Below are 13,418 nucleotides of genomic sequence, written 5' to 3' on the forward strand. Positions count from 1 at the left end.
CATAAATCATCCCGAGCTGGTACCACCCCTTTGCTTTTCCTCACGCTCACTTCAGCTCAGTCTCATGGGAATGCTGGTGCCCAAAATAGTGCTGACCCCAGGGCCAGCAGCAGTGCCACTTGCAGAGCTGTCCCCGGACTCCTTGTGTCCCTGTGCCACGGGCTACCATGGTGAAGTGCCTCATAAAGATTAAAACCAGGGTCAGCGTCCACCTGTGGCTCATCAACCACTGCTGCCGGGAGGTGCGGGTCCGGGTGCTGGCCCTGGGGCCACGGCTGCTGTCCCAGGCCCTGGGGATTCTGCCACTGATCCCGGCTGGCCCCAGCCTTGGCCACGATGCTCCATATGGCCATGGGGACCCACCTGAGCCAGGTAACACTGCGCCGCGGGGTCTGGGCTCTTCTGAAGTGTCCGCAGGGATCCCCATGGACTGTGGTCCCCGTAGTCAGCTGGTGACCACAGCCCCGGGAGCAGGTGGAATGCAGGAACGTGGGATGCAGGATATGCGTGGCAGGGAGTGGGCTGAGGTCTCCCATGCCAGCTGGACTCCAGGTTGTTACTGCTACAAAGCAGCTCTGGTGGTGGGCTGGACTCAGATTTCTCAGGATTTTCTAGCTTCTGATGCCAGCCCTGTGGAAGCAGATGGCAGAAGGGTTTGGGTCTGGGGAGCCAGCACTGCTCTCATTGTGGTGATGAGCAGGGGAGCCCCCTCAGTGGGTGTCCCCCATGTCGGGGATGCAGTGGGTGCTGCAGGGAATGTTCCCATGAGAGGGGAGAGCACAGAGCTGGCAGGGTGAGAGCATGTTCCCTCCTCACCACCCCGGAGCCCTGGCACCACTGCGGCACTCGTGCTACACCAGGCTGAGCTGGAGGCATCCGGGCAGTGTCCACAAACGAGAGGCTGCAAATCCCCGGGAATGCAGCCGGATGAGCTCTGAGTGCTGCCCTTCACCCTTTGGCAGCACAGGGCCAGGACATGTGGTGACAAGGTGCGTTGGTGCACTGTGCTCTTCCCATGCCGACAGGTCCAGCCCCGTCCCTCTCCAACCGCCTGCAGGGTGGCCCCGGGGACCAGCTGGTCCCAACCATGACCTTCAGACGCCCTCCCTGGACCTGGGGCCACTGCAAAGGCAGAGTTCCTATCCCCTCCCCGGCTGCCAAAACTACCTGAAACAAGTCCCATATGTGTGTGGTTTCTTGGAATTTGGGGGTTTGGAGGAGGTGGTGGTACGGGCAGGAGTTCCTCGGCACAGAGGACCAAAGCTCAGCCTGGTAATGGGGCTGGGAGCTGGCACAGGTCCCCAGCTCATTCCTGCCTGTGTCGCCGTGTCCCGGGCAGCTGCCCGTGGTGCCGCAGTGCTACGGCTGGCGTTGCCAGCGGCAGAGGGGCCCCAAGCACTGTGGGCAGCTGCCAGGGTGACTGTCACCGTCACCTCAGGGCAGCTACAGCCCGCGGGTGCGTGTGATTGGCTGCGGATGAGCTCGGACCCTGCTGAGGTCTCGGCTGGAAGCCAGCGGCTGGCGATGACGGTGACAAGTCAGGCAGGTGTTGAAGTGCCACTGCCACAGTCACAAATTGCGTTGAAGGGGCTGCAGGTCCCGAAGGACCAACAGCAACAACCAGCAACCCAGGGCAACCTCACCCTGTCCCCGCGGGGGACACCGGGGTCGGGCAGTGCAGGAGGCTCTGGCTGTGGAGAGGGACCCCCCCGCACCCCGCTGAGCGTCCCCCTTTCCCCTCCCCTGTCTCCCCAGGCCTGGAGTCCCTCCGTGACAGCGCCCACTCAACCCCGGTACGCTCGGCCTCCCACGGCGACGCCTTCGCAGGCCCCGGCCGGAGCGGCCGCGCCGAGAGCAGCGAGCGGGTGGCCGTGATCGCCGATGAGAGCTACAGCCCCGCAGACAGCGTGCTGCCCACGCCTGTGGCCGAGCACAGCCTGGAGCTGATGCTGCTGTCGCGCCAGGCCAACGGGGCCCCGTGCAGCATCGAGGAGGAGAAGGAGTCGGAGGCAGGCACGCCGGCGGCGGAAGCGGAGGGCGAGCTGCGGGCACTGTGCCCGGGCGCCGGCGGCCTGGGGCCAGCACAGGCCCAACAGGTGAATAAGTTTGTTTTAAGTGTCCTCCGTTTGCTCCTTGTGACAGTTGGACTCCTCTTTGTTTTGCTCCTCCTCCTGATCGTCCTTACCGAGTCCGACCTTGACACTGCCTTTTTCCGTGATATCCGCCAGACCCCAGAGTTCGAGCAGTTCCATTACCAATACTTTTGTCCCCTCAGGCGATGGTTTGCCTGCAAGCTCCGCGCCGTGGTAAACCTGCTCATTGACACCTGAAGGCAGGAGCCACCACGGGGGCCTGGACCTGCCGCCGTCCCCGCGCGGGACCCGCCGGGGCACTCACTAACCCTCCCCTCCCGACCCAGAGCCCGGCCGGCCGAGGAGGCGGCTTTCCGGGAGGAAGAGGAGGGTGGGCGCAGCCCCCGGAGCCCTCTCCTCCCCGTGCCCAGCCGCGCTGCTCCCACCCCCGGAGCCCGCACAACACCTCCCGTCCCGATCTCATGCGCACGACTTGGGAAGCACCAAGCAGAGGGGAATTCATTGCTCTGCCACCCCTGCGCCCGTGCAGCAGCTGGGGCTGGTGGGGCCATTCCGCAGGAGCTTTAGCAATGGTGCTACTGAGGTTTAATTTAACACTCGTGTACTGTTATGGTATTAAATCCACACTGTGCCCGCCACCACCGCCCTCCACGAACCGCTTGGCAGAGCCCTCCCTGCTCACCGGAGCCTCCTACGAGGTGACACAGCCACAATGCTCTCGGGGACGCCCCGGTGCCCCCCCTCCCCACAGCGCAGCGATCCGGAGCCCTCGCCCTGCTGTGGACTCGGCCCTTTGCCACTTTTTTAAGCCTTGAAGCATCGGTGCTCCCGAGGGCAGGGGAGCATGGAAGCCAGGGGAGGCTGGGCACGTGTGGCCAAACCTGGCATGGAGCTGTAGTGACTGTGTCAGATTTATTGGGATGACCTTTACCCTCTGCCAGTTGTACCCGTTTTGTAAAAAAAAACCAAGCAAAAAGAACAAAAAAAAAAAAAAAAGAGACATTTCAAGGTCTATTTTAACAAGGAAATGCTATTTTGTTATCAAATCTAATCCAGTCTTTTTTTACTTTATGGATGGGGTGACCGTGGGTGCCGGTACTGAGCGGTTCCCAGTGAGCAATGGTTTAAGAGTAAACGCCGGGAGCCCAACGCCAGCTGAGCCCTGCTGGGTTTGGGACAGAGAAGGAGCTCTGGTTTTAGGACTCTTCCCAAGAGGACACAAGTTCTGAAGCGCAGGTGACACTGAAGAAGTCAATGGACATCTTTAGCCCCAACCGTTGTTAAGTGCAAGTCAATAAACCCAACCCATCGTGCTGGTGACGACCCCCGGGACTGTTGGTCACCAGGAGCAGCAGCCCATCCACAGGGAGCAATAACAGCCAGTTCTGGTTAGGTTTGGGTGAGAAGTTGGACATATCAGCAAAAAAAAAAAAAAAACCAAGGTAAAAACAGCTGAGCAAGTTTAATTTCATCTCAGGGAGAGATTTTGCCGTAAGCTGGGGCCATAACTGCAGTTTTACAAAGCCTGATGTCCGTGTTGTCTTTGAGCATCCACCACCCACCGCTGGGCTGGACGGTGACACTGGGCCAGACGGGCTCCTTGTCACTGCAATAAGGGGAGAGGTCCCACTGGGGGGTACAGCCCCCCTGCCCAGGTCACAGCCGCGGCCACCCGCTCACAGCACGAGGCCTGAGGAGGGGGGGGGGTCCAGCCCTGGCTCCAGAGCAAGGCAGGAGCCCTCTGGGAAGGCTCCAGGAAGCGGAGGAGCGATTTTTTTTACATGATAATCCTGTTTTATGCAACATAGCAAAATTAATTCTTAGTGTAGTGTTCCTACCTCAGCCCATAGCGCTGATGTTTCTATGCAGTTGTGCTCGTCCTGACGCTGACATTTTTTACCCCCGGGTTAACGCTGCAGTGTCGTCCTTCCTCCTCCTCCTCCTCTCCTCACTGCAATGTTCTGTGTGACGTGTGACAGCGCAGCTCCATCCCATGCTCCATCCTTTTCGGACACATCCTCCAAACCCCCACCTGGGACCTTCCACCTTGGCTTTCCTTGGATAAGGCTCTGTGCCAGCCCCAGGTCACCTCTGCCGTTGTCACCCAGCGTTTTACTGCAAAACCACAAGAATTGGTGATTTTCCGTTGTACGTTTTTCCCATCTGTCCCAGATCCTGTCGTGTGTTTCAGGCCCTGTTAGTTTTACCCGTCTTTCTATCAAAATGTTGTTTGCATAGGTTCTGAGATCAGAAATCCATGAATCTCGTCCTAGCATACTGCATCTTTCAGCAGTAGACAGTAAAATACCTGAAAATGTGAATTTCTTAGTTTTCATAAAGAAAACCTAGAGATTAACCTTTCATGTGCCAAATACTGTAAGTTACATCTTTTTTTCCTTCAAAATGTACCTTTTTCTACATATCCAATACCTTAGTTAGCATAAAATCATTGGTGCCATGAAAAGTATTTTTAAATTTAAATAAATATTTAAATATCATGAAAAGCAGAGTTGGGATGAGCTTTGTTCAGTGACTCTTGATTTTTCTTTACTCAAGTGGAAACAGCTCAAACTGTGGGAAATTTGGTCTTTTAGCAGCTTCTCATTGCAGTGAGGAGCAGCTTCAGGCCACACGAGTTCCAGAGCTGCAGGTGAGTCCCTTGCACGTCTCTACACTCTGGGAGCACGCTTTTACAAATGCGCCTGGGAGTTTTGGGCCCCTCACCATAAGGAAGATACTGAGGGCTGGAGCACCAGGAGCACCTGAGGGAGCTGGGGGACTCAAGGATCAGTTTTATTTCCAGGGAAGACATGGGTACCAAAGATAGTTTAAACGATTTATTTTAAGACTTTCAAAGTACATTTCTGTCCTGAGAATCAACAGTCAGCTTCGGAACGGCTTAACACGGAATAAACAAAGTCAAAGCAGAAAGTTATAAAATACAGATCTAAGGCACTTCTAGTCTTTGAACACGTGAAGGCGGCCACTGGAGTTGCCCCCCACCAGGATGTTCTGGCTGGGGTGGACGACGTTAATGGAGCACACGGAGCTGAGGAAGTCCACGTTGCAGAAGGAGTGCAGCAACTTCCCGGTGTCCTGGAAGACCTGGATCTGCCTGGGCTGTGCCATGCTGCCCACCACAAAGCAGTGCTCCTGCTTGGGGTCCCAGATGGCCCTGAAGCGGCTCAGCCAGTGGCCCGTGTTGTTGTTGTGTCTGCAAGGGAAGAGGAACATTCTTCCTCATGAATGCAGCATTTTAAATTGTCATTTACGTCCCATTTGCTCCCTGGCCTTCTAAATCTTCACCACTCACTCTGGAGTGCTCAGATCCCTGCAGTGGATCCCTGTCCTGGGATGAGCAGGATGGGACAAGAATACCAGAATGGTTTGGGCTGGGGGAGACCTTAAAGACCATCCAGTGCCACCTCCTGCCACAGCACTTCCACTATCCCAGGCTGCTCCAAGCCCCATCCAACCTGGCCTTGGACACTTCCAGGGATTCAGGGGCAGCCACAGCTTCTCTGGGCAACCTGTGCCAGGGCCTCACCCTCCTCACAGAGAGGAATTTCTCCCCAAAATCTCATCTAACCCTGCCCTCCAGCAGTGGGAAGCCATTCCCTGTGTCCTGTCCCTTCAGGCCCATAGGAGCAGCCATGGTGCTGCCCTCAGCTCAGGTGTGCTCTCCTTACCTGATGGAGCTGAGCAATGTGACAGTCGATGACAAGGATGTGGTGTCGTAGACCCTGAGCACAGAACAGCACATTAATACCATGGACCTGTGCAAAAACAGAGCCCTTCCTTCCCTCACACAGCAGGATCAGCTCCTGGGGCCACCCAGGAGCAGCAAAGACACCAGCTTGGCCACAGACACCAGCATCCCAGCTGGAATCACTAGATGTGCTTGGCAAAGTGGATTTGCTTCAGCTGCAACTGCAGCCTACCCTTTCTGGCAGCTGAGGGTAGAGGAGGGGCTGGAGAGGCCAAAGGCCAGCCCAGCATCCCACCTGCTCCTTCACCCCCATGAACTTGGGGGATCCCAGCCCTCGGGGCGAAAACTGCCCAGCCCCCCAAAAAATCAGGTAATTACAGAAATTATAGTCACAAAGTAACCAGGAGGAAAAGAACCTCTAACACAGGCAACTCACAGCAGCTTAAATTATGAAATGGTAGGCTATTTACAGAAGAGCTGATATCATTATTTCAAGTACCAGCTACAAACAAATTTAGTTTCTGAGCATTTTGTGTTTGCTCACCAGACAGGTTTTGGCTGGCTGTTTTCATGGGTTTTGATTTTGTTTGATTGCTTTTTAAAGGTTAACAGTAGCTGTACATTTTTACTGTTAAATATCCTGTGGGAAAATGAGAATTAAATAAAAAACCAACCAAACCAAAAAATCATTAAAAACGACATTAAAAATGTTAGTGAAGTAAATCTTTATCATTTTCTAAAATGATAAAGACAGAAGGTTCTCAATGATGGGTCATGTGGAGAGGTAATAAAAATAATAATGACAATAAACTGCCCAAACAGTATTTTCCATGAGGATTCTTCCTTCCACAGCCTTACCTCAGCTTGTCATCAGCACACACTGTCACCACCCTGCTCCCAGTGACAGGGGAGAAATAGGCCGAGGCCACACTTTTGGTGTGTCCTGTGAGAGAGCTCAGGGGCTTGTTCCCCTTGGCCTTCAGGTACCGAACATCGAAAACACAAACGTCCCTGCAACAGGTACCACACACACTTCAATAATTTACCAAATTCACTTCATTTACCAAAAAAGCTCCAGAGCACAGCAGGCTATGTGGGATCTGGTTCAGAGCTTCAATACCCACTCAAATGGTGGCTCCAAGGGATTTTGGGAGCACCAAAACCACCCCCCAACCAGCCCTCCATAAAGTCCCTCTGTACCAAAGTCCACCAGGGCCCATCTGTCCCCATTTCCAAAAGGTGAAGGGAAATCAAACCAAATCCCACCTTAAATCCTGCTAAGGAGACTGAAAACTTGTTTTGTAAAAGGACCAAGACAGCTTTGACTGTACATTGAGACTGACAAACTCCTCAGCCCCAGCTCTCCCTAGCACAGAGACCACAGAAAAAACAACTGGTTCAATGTGGGCTACGTACACTGAGCCAGCAGCCAGGAAATACTGTTTGTTCACAGGGTGCACGTGGACTGTCCGTATCCTCCTGAAGCCAGTGTCCGCAGAGAGCTCCGAGGACATCCCTGGGGTCCGTCTGTCCGCAATGGCCACGCCCCCGTCCCAGTGACCCACTATGGCAGTGGAGGCATTGTCTTCCAGGAAGTCAAAGGAGGAGAAGTTTTCCTCACTCCTGCAAATCTGAGCCCAGGAAAGGTCAAATGTCACCAGAACTAAAGGAAACACCTAGTTGTTCTAACACCCAAACACTCCCTGGGCTATGGGTTTCATCCTTTCCCTTTTTAGTTCACTAAAAACACTAGTGCAGCCCATGTGACAGCCTTACCCAGCCATGCAGGTAACCCTTCTGCAAAACAGCTTTCCACAGGGGAAACAATTAGGAGATAATTAACCATCTAAACCAGACCAGCAACAGCACACTCCAAATCCCCTGTCAGAGCTCCTGCAAGGCAGTCACCTCTGTGTTCCAGCAATCAAAGGGCTGTTGGCCTTGAGCACACACTGACCAAGGATTAAGGATATCTTTCCCTTCTCCAATGCTGCAGAAACTTTTAATCACGTGCAGAAATGTAAACTTGGAAACTGGGAGAATGCAGGCTGTCACTGGGTTTGGTGAGTAGAAAACATCTCCCTGTTTCTGTGATGTTAACTAAGGTTAATTCACGTGTCCTTGTGGAAATGCAACTTGAACTTTCTTGTTAATAAAACAACTAAATAATGACTTTGTACAAGCAGACTGAACCTTCCTAGCAGTGCCTCACCTCATCAAAGACAGCCCTGGTGACATCCCCACAGCGCAGAGTGTCACTGCTGAGGGACAGCAAGTGAGCAGGGTTGCAGGGAGAGAAGTGCATGCAGCTGACCTGGAAGCTGTGGGGGATGAAGATGTGGGCTCCTTCCTCAGACCTGCAGCTCTGCAAAATGACAGATCCCACAGACACAGGTGCTGGTCACTAAAGTTATTTCTTTTAACTACTACAACTCTTAAAGCCAAACCTCTAGTTTTTGAATCTTTTTTGGAGGAGGCAGAGGGTGCTGGATGAGAGGAGACACCAGCACAGGTAATATGGACAGTGAGGCTGCTTCTGGCCCCTAATTACAGAAAGCTGCAACTTCCTGCTGCAATTAGTGCCACTGCAGCCACAAGCCCTGGACCTGGATGGCAGCACCTGGCTCATTTTCACCCACAGAGCCAGTTTCAGTTACCACACGTGCCTTTTACATCAAAATACGGACACACTGCGTTACTGAGAGTTTAAGCTGAATTAGTGATCCAAACTGCACTAAAGCAGAATCTCCTGTGTCTTCTCTTCTAAATTCTGCATCACTTCGTTATTTTAAAAGAAACTGAACAGGTCATTGTGGACCCATTCCACAAAGATGACTCAGCTCACAAATTTCAGAAAAAAACCAAGGGAGAGCAAAAAGGAAAGCCATTCTGGCAACTCTAAATTTGACAATCATCCTGGTATTATCCCTAAGAATGGAGAAAACCTACAACACCCTCATGAGCCTGACAAAATGCCACCCCAGGCTGTGCCCCACGTGCACCTGTCCTGAACCACACACCTGTTCAGATGAGGAGTACATCAACCACTCACCACATTCCAGAGGCCAACGTGCCCCCACTTGTCTCCAGCTGCCACAAGGATGGTGCTTTCGGAAGGGTGGATGGCCATGGAACACACCCGGCTTTTCACCACCTTCCTGATGTTCTCCTCACTCAGCACCATGCTGCTCAGGCTCTCCTGGTACCTGGAAAACCAAAATAACAACCATCACCAAAACCTTCATTAGAGAAGGAACGGGGGCCAGACAACACCCAGTTTTTGCTGCTGTTTTCACGCTACCTCTTTATGTCAGGTGTGCCCCGATCAGCATCATCTGCTTTCAGCTACAGACAGAAAGGAGATATTTATCAGAATCAGAGCCCAAGTGAAACTACATTATCCAAAAATAACTAATTAAACTAATAATACCTCACTTATCCTCATCCACGTGCTCAGCAAGGCCTCTGTCCATTTACTGTTCTCTGCCTGATCCTCTGGAACCATGGGCAAAGGTCCGACTGGAACCTGAGGCTGGAATGACATTGGCAATTTTTGTAACTCAAACCAACTAAAACCATGAACAAGGTGAATTGGTACTTTCCCCATACCAAACATTCTGAGAACATGCCACAACAGGACAGGAAATAAACAATAAAAACAGAAGGTGATATCATAATCTTATTAAAAAGATAAAGAGAATTTCACTGCCAGCACAGACAAACTGCTTCCCTGTGTTTCTTCCTCTCCTGATACTCCAGCAAGACCTTTATAACAGATTCAAATCTATTCTACAGCTCCGTGGAAGATTTAAACTCCCATCTCTCAGAACAGCATACCTTTTATTTGTTGCTCCATTACTGCTTCAGAGAGATGGGAAATATTATCCAGGAAAATAAAACCACATCAGAAGTTACAGTGAAATAAAAACCAGAGTAATAAATGTTTGAATTCAAGGCTGCTCAGCTCCATGGGCTGCTGATGTGAAATGTTTTACCTCAGGACCCTTCTGTGGATCCTCAACTGCATCACACCATCAGCCTGGGCCACAGAGCACTGCCTGGCTTGTGGCGAGACCGTGGCACCTGCTCAGGGTGACAGAACTGACCCTTCCTTACTGTCCCTGTGTCACCATCTCCCAAATGCCTCAGGGTTTGCAATGCCCAGTGCCACCCACCAGTGTCACCAGCACTGGTTTTAGAAAGCTGCTGTGCACACACCCCTCCCCTCCAGCCCTTCCCCATCTCACGTATTCCTCTGCTCCTGGCCGGGCAGGTGACTCCAACAATGGAATGTCCAGTGGCTCCACTCGGAGCAGGCGCATCGATCGCCGCCGGGCTGTTTCATCCTCCACCTTTTTAGGCTTGCGCCTGGAACAAGGAGAACATCTCAGTTACAGAAGAGAGTCCCTGCATTTAGGGACAGACCCAAGGGCACAGCTGGGACACAGACTGACATCAGCCCCTCCTGGCCCGCTGCAGGAGGGATGGGGTTGCTTTTCCTGTCAGTGATAGTGAGGAGCAACACCACGAGCACTTTGCACTGCACACACAGGTCCTGCACCACTGCTTTCCTTATGAAATTGCCACTTCCCCTCCCAGCTCTCCTCGTTCATTATCCATCTGGCCATTCACCCACCAAGCCGGCCTTTCCCACCTTCTCCCATCACACAGATTACTCTTTACTTGGGCTTCAGCTCATTTTCTGTTGGACCTGGTACTGTTTTGGCACTGCCAAATGTCTTCTCCCCTACATTTACCAGCTACCCTCTCCCTTGCACCTTGGTCACACCTCTCTTTCTTTTCCCACACCTTTTCCTAACATTTGTTTTCATCCCACAATGAAGAATCAAGGATATAAATCTCACCTACTGTTATTTTACCTTTTGGTGACATGAGATTGCCTTTTAGTTGCAATTTGGTTAAGTCTTGCAGCTGACTTAAAGAGAAAAGAGATTAATTATACATATAATGAGCATAAAGAATTAACCTGTATAAAATACAATTATCTCAAGGCTGCAATGAACTTATTGCAATTATTTATAATAATAAGAAAGAGAAAAGCTGTGGTTGTCCCATGCCTGAAAGCGTTCCAGGCCAGTTGCACGGGGCTTGGAGCACCCTGGGATAGTGGAAGGTATCCCTGCCTATGGCAGGAGGTGGAATGAGAGGGGCTTTAAGGTCCCTTCCAAACATTCCAGGATTTTATGATTTTCATGGCTTTCCTTATACAACTGCCCCAGTGAGGAAAGGGTTTCACACTAGGAGGGATAACAGTGCAATTATGACACTTGGAAAGACTATTCTGATGCTATTTACACCCTATACAGACCTCATGCAGCTTTAGAGCAGCAAAGAATTTAGCATTTTCTGTAATGTTCTTTAGTCTTTTCCTTTCGTAGGCTGATAGGTGGGAGTATCCATCCTACAGAAAGAAAAACCATCATACAGTTACATGGCTGCAAGAGAGGTTTCAGGCTCACGGAAGTGAGCCCCTAAACTGATTAAATGACTTTAAAGTGGTTTGATATATTTGTAACAATCATAAGACCATACAAATTGGGGTGGCCATGTATCAACATCAAAATCTGTCCATACAGGTCCAGCTTACTTTACAAAACTTACACTGGCATTAATTCTACGAAGAGAACAGTGCATCAATTTTTATTTTTATAATGAAAACAATCATGAAGACACTCAGCAAAGAACTTGAAACTTTAGTGGAAGGATAAAACGAAGTGGAACACTGCCAGCCAGAGGTTAAAAGAGGGGAAAAAACTACGTACAGAGGAAAAGCACTTTAAAACTTTACTTTTATGAAGATAATAACCGGGGGCCGGGTACTCACCGGAGCCGCGTCTCCCCCGTCGCTGCCGTCACTGTCCGCATCCCACAGCCCATCCTGGCCGCGGGCAGCCGAGCTGGGGCCGGGCGGAGAGCCGGGGGGGGCTCTGGGGCCGGTGTCGGGCTCCGGGCACAGCCTCTTGCCGGCCGGGGCGCGGGTCCCCGCGGGGCTCAGCAGCCGCTTTTGGGGCCGCGGCCAGGCCGCCGCGGGCAGCGGCGTCAGCAGCACCCGCAGCTGCCGCCCCAGGCCCGGGGCCGCGCTCGGCCTGCGCTCGGCGGCGTCCGCCGGGGGGGACTCCTGCGGGGGCGAACGGGGCTCGGCGGCGTCCGCCGGGGGGGACTCCTGCGGGGGCGAACGGGGCTCGGCGGCGTCCGCCGGGGGGGACTCCTGCGGGGGCGAACGGGGCTCGGCGGCGTCCGCCTGCGGGGACTCCTGCGGGGGCGAACGGGGCTCGGCGGCGTCCGCCGGGGGGGACTCCTGCGGGGGCGAACGGGGCTCGGCGTGGCCCGACGGGAGAGACTCCTGCGGGGGCAAAGAGGGCTCGGCGGCGTCTACCGGAGGGGACTCCTGCGGGGGCGAACGGGGCTCGGTGGCGTCTACCGGAGGGGACTCCTGCGGGGGCGAACGGGGCTCGGTGGCGTCTACCGGAGGGGACTCCTGCGGGGGCGAACGGGGCTCGGCGTGGCCCGACGGGAGGGACTCCTGCGGGGGCGAACGAGGCTCGGTGGGGACCCTCGGCGGGATCCTCGGCACCGCCGGGCCCTGAACCCTGCCCTGCTCCCTACCTCCCCCGGTTTCTCCCCTCAAAACCCAGCTCATGTCGGGTCCCCTCTCCTGCCAGACCCCGGGTCCCCTCCCACCCTCAGTCCCCGTCTCCCCCGTCCCCTCTCCTCCCAGCCCCGGCAGTCCCCGCGGACCTGCAGCTGCTGCCGGCTGTGCGGTGACGGCTCCTCGGGCTCCTGCGGCCCGGGCTGGGACAGCGCCATGGCGCGCGCGGGGCGGAGCGGCCGCTTCCCGCCCGCAGAGGGGCGGCCCGGGCGGGTTCCCGCCCTCAGCGGCCTCAGCGCCGTCCCAGCCGCGGCACCGCCCGAGCACCGGGAGCGGTCTGATGCTTCCGCAGGGCAGGGAGACCGGGGATAGTGGAGAAATTCCTCCCTGTGAGGAGGGTGAGGCCCTGGCACAGGGTGCCCAGAGAAGCCGTGGGGATCCCTGGAACTGTCCAAGGCCAGCTTGGACAGGGCTCGGAGCCGCCTGGGATAGTGGAAGGTGTCCCTGCCCATGGCAGGGGGTGGAACGGGATAAGCTTTAAGGTCCCTCCCAACCCCAACCATGCGGACTCGTTGCCCAGAAACAGCGGATGAAATCCTCCACTCCAGTCAAGCAGGGGAAGGGCCCGTCCCAGCTCTGCCCGGTGCTCCGTGCACAGCCCTGCAGGCACAGCTGCGTCTCACACCCCGCACCCGACACCGCCGAGGCCTGGGCGAGGCAGGACAGCGGAGCCAAGGGCAGCTCCGGGCCCTGTGCCACGGCACTGACAAGATCATGGTTTAAAGAGAAAAAACCAGTAACTGAAAAAAAGCACACCCAAGGCAGGGTTGGGCACTCCCAGTTCCAGGATCTGGGGAATCAAATGGGAAACTTAAAAACATTCATTACGTTTTTCCTTCCCAACTTGCCCTTTCCAGAGGAGCAGCCCAGCTTTCCAGCTCTGAAGCACTGAGGCAGGAGCAAGGGAGAAGGACAGAGGCAGCCACAGCTTGGGGACCACCAGCAT

At 54.1% G+C, this 13,418-nt stretch overlaps 2 protein-coding genes across 3 annotated transcripts in view; one reads left to right on the top strand and one right to left on the bottom strand.

Moving 5' to 3' along the window:
- Positions 1 to 4,547, top strand: part of FRMD5 (FERM domain containing 5) — a 69,670-nt gene extending 65,123 nt beyond the window's left edge. The window contains exon 14 of the mRNA XM_069026027.1: positions 1,756 to 4,547. Coding sequence (XP_068882128.1) covers positions 1,756 to 2,330 — 575 coding nt within the window. The 3' untranslated portion in view covers positions 2,331 to 4,547. The remainder of the gene's footprint in view (positions 1 to 1,755) is intronic.
- A 370-nt stretch (positions 4,548 to 4,917) lies between these two features.
- On the bottom strand, positions 4,918 to 12,667 carry WDR76 (WD repeat domain 76). 2 transcript variants are annotated; one of them, XM_069025856.1, is made up of 13 exons: positions 12,562 to 12,667; positions 11,648 to 12,346; positions 11,132 to 11,224; positions 10,683 to 10,738; positions 10,050 to 10,170; positions 9,233 to 9,334; positions 9,104 to 9,147; positions 8,855 to 9,008; positions 8,117 to 8,167; positions 7,219 to 7,433; positions 6,661 to 6,813; positions 5,783 to 5,836; positions 4,918 to 5,307 (listed from the first exon to the last, which is right to left on the bottom strand). In XM_069025856.1, exons 1-13 carry the CDS (start codon positions 12,628 to 12,630, stop codon positions 5,052 to 5,054), a joined length of 2,067 nt encoding a protein of 688 aa, XP_068881957.1. In that variant the 5' UTR covers positions 12,631 to 12,667; the 3' UTR covers positions 4,918 to 5,051. The 2 variants fall into 2 exon arrangements, with proteins under 2 accessions (XP_068881957.1, XP_068881956.1); XM_069025855.1 differs by having other exon boundaries at positions 8,015 to 8,167; positions 12,562 to 12,666.
- Positions 12,668 to 13,418: the final 751 nt, after the last annotated feature.

The sequence above is a fragment of the Aphelocoma coerulescens genome, chromosome 10 (genome assembly GCF_041296385.1).
Source record: "Aphelocoma coerulescens isolate FSJ_1873_10779 chromosome 10, UR_Acoe_1.0, whole genome shotgun sequence".
Classification (NCBI taxonomy): Eukaryota; Metazoa; Chordata; class Aves; order Passeriformes; family Corvidae; genus Aphelocoma; species Aphelocoma coerulescens.

Excerpts from the sequence above, each read along its gene's own strand:
- WDR76 (XM_069025855.1), bottom strand. The coding sequence starts at position 12,630 with ATGGCGCTGTCCCAGCCCGGGCCGCAGGAGCCCGAGGAGCCGTCACCG. Across the intron at positions 12,347-12,561 it reads ACAGCCGGCAGCAGCTGCAG|GAGTCCCTCCCGTCGGGCCA; the intron begins GTCCGCGGGGAC and ends TCGCCCCCGCAG. Across the intron at positions 5,837-6,660 it reads TGTGCTGATGACAAGCTGAG|GGTCTACGACACCACATCCT; the intron begins GTAAGGCTGTGG and ends TTCTGTGCTCAG.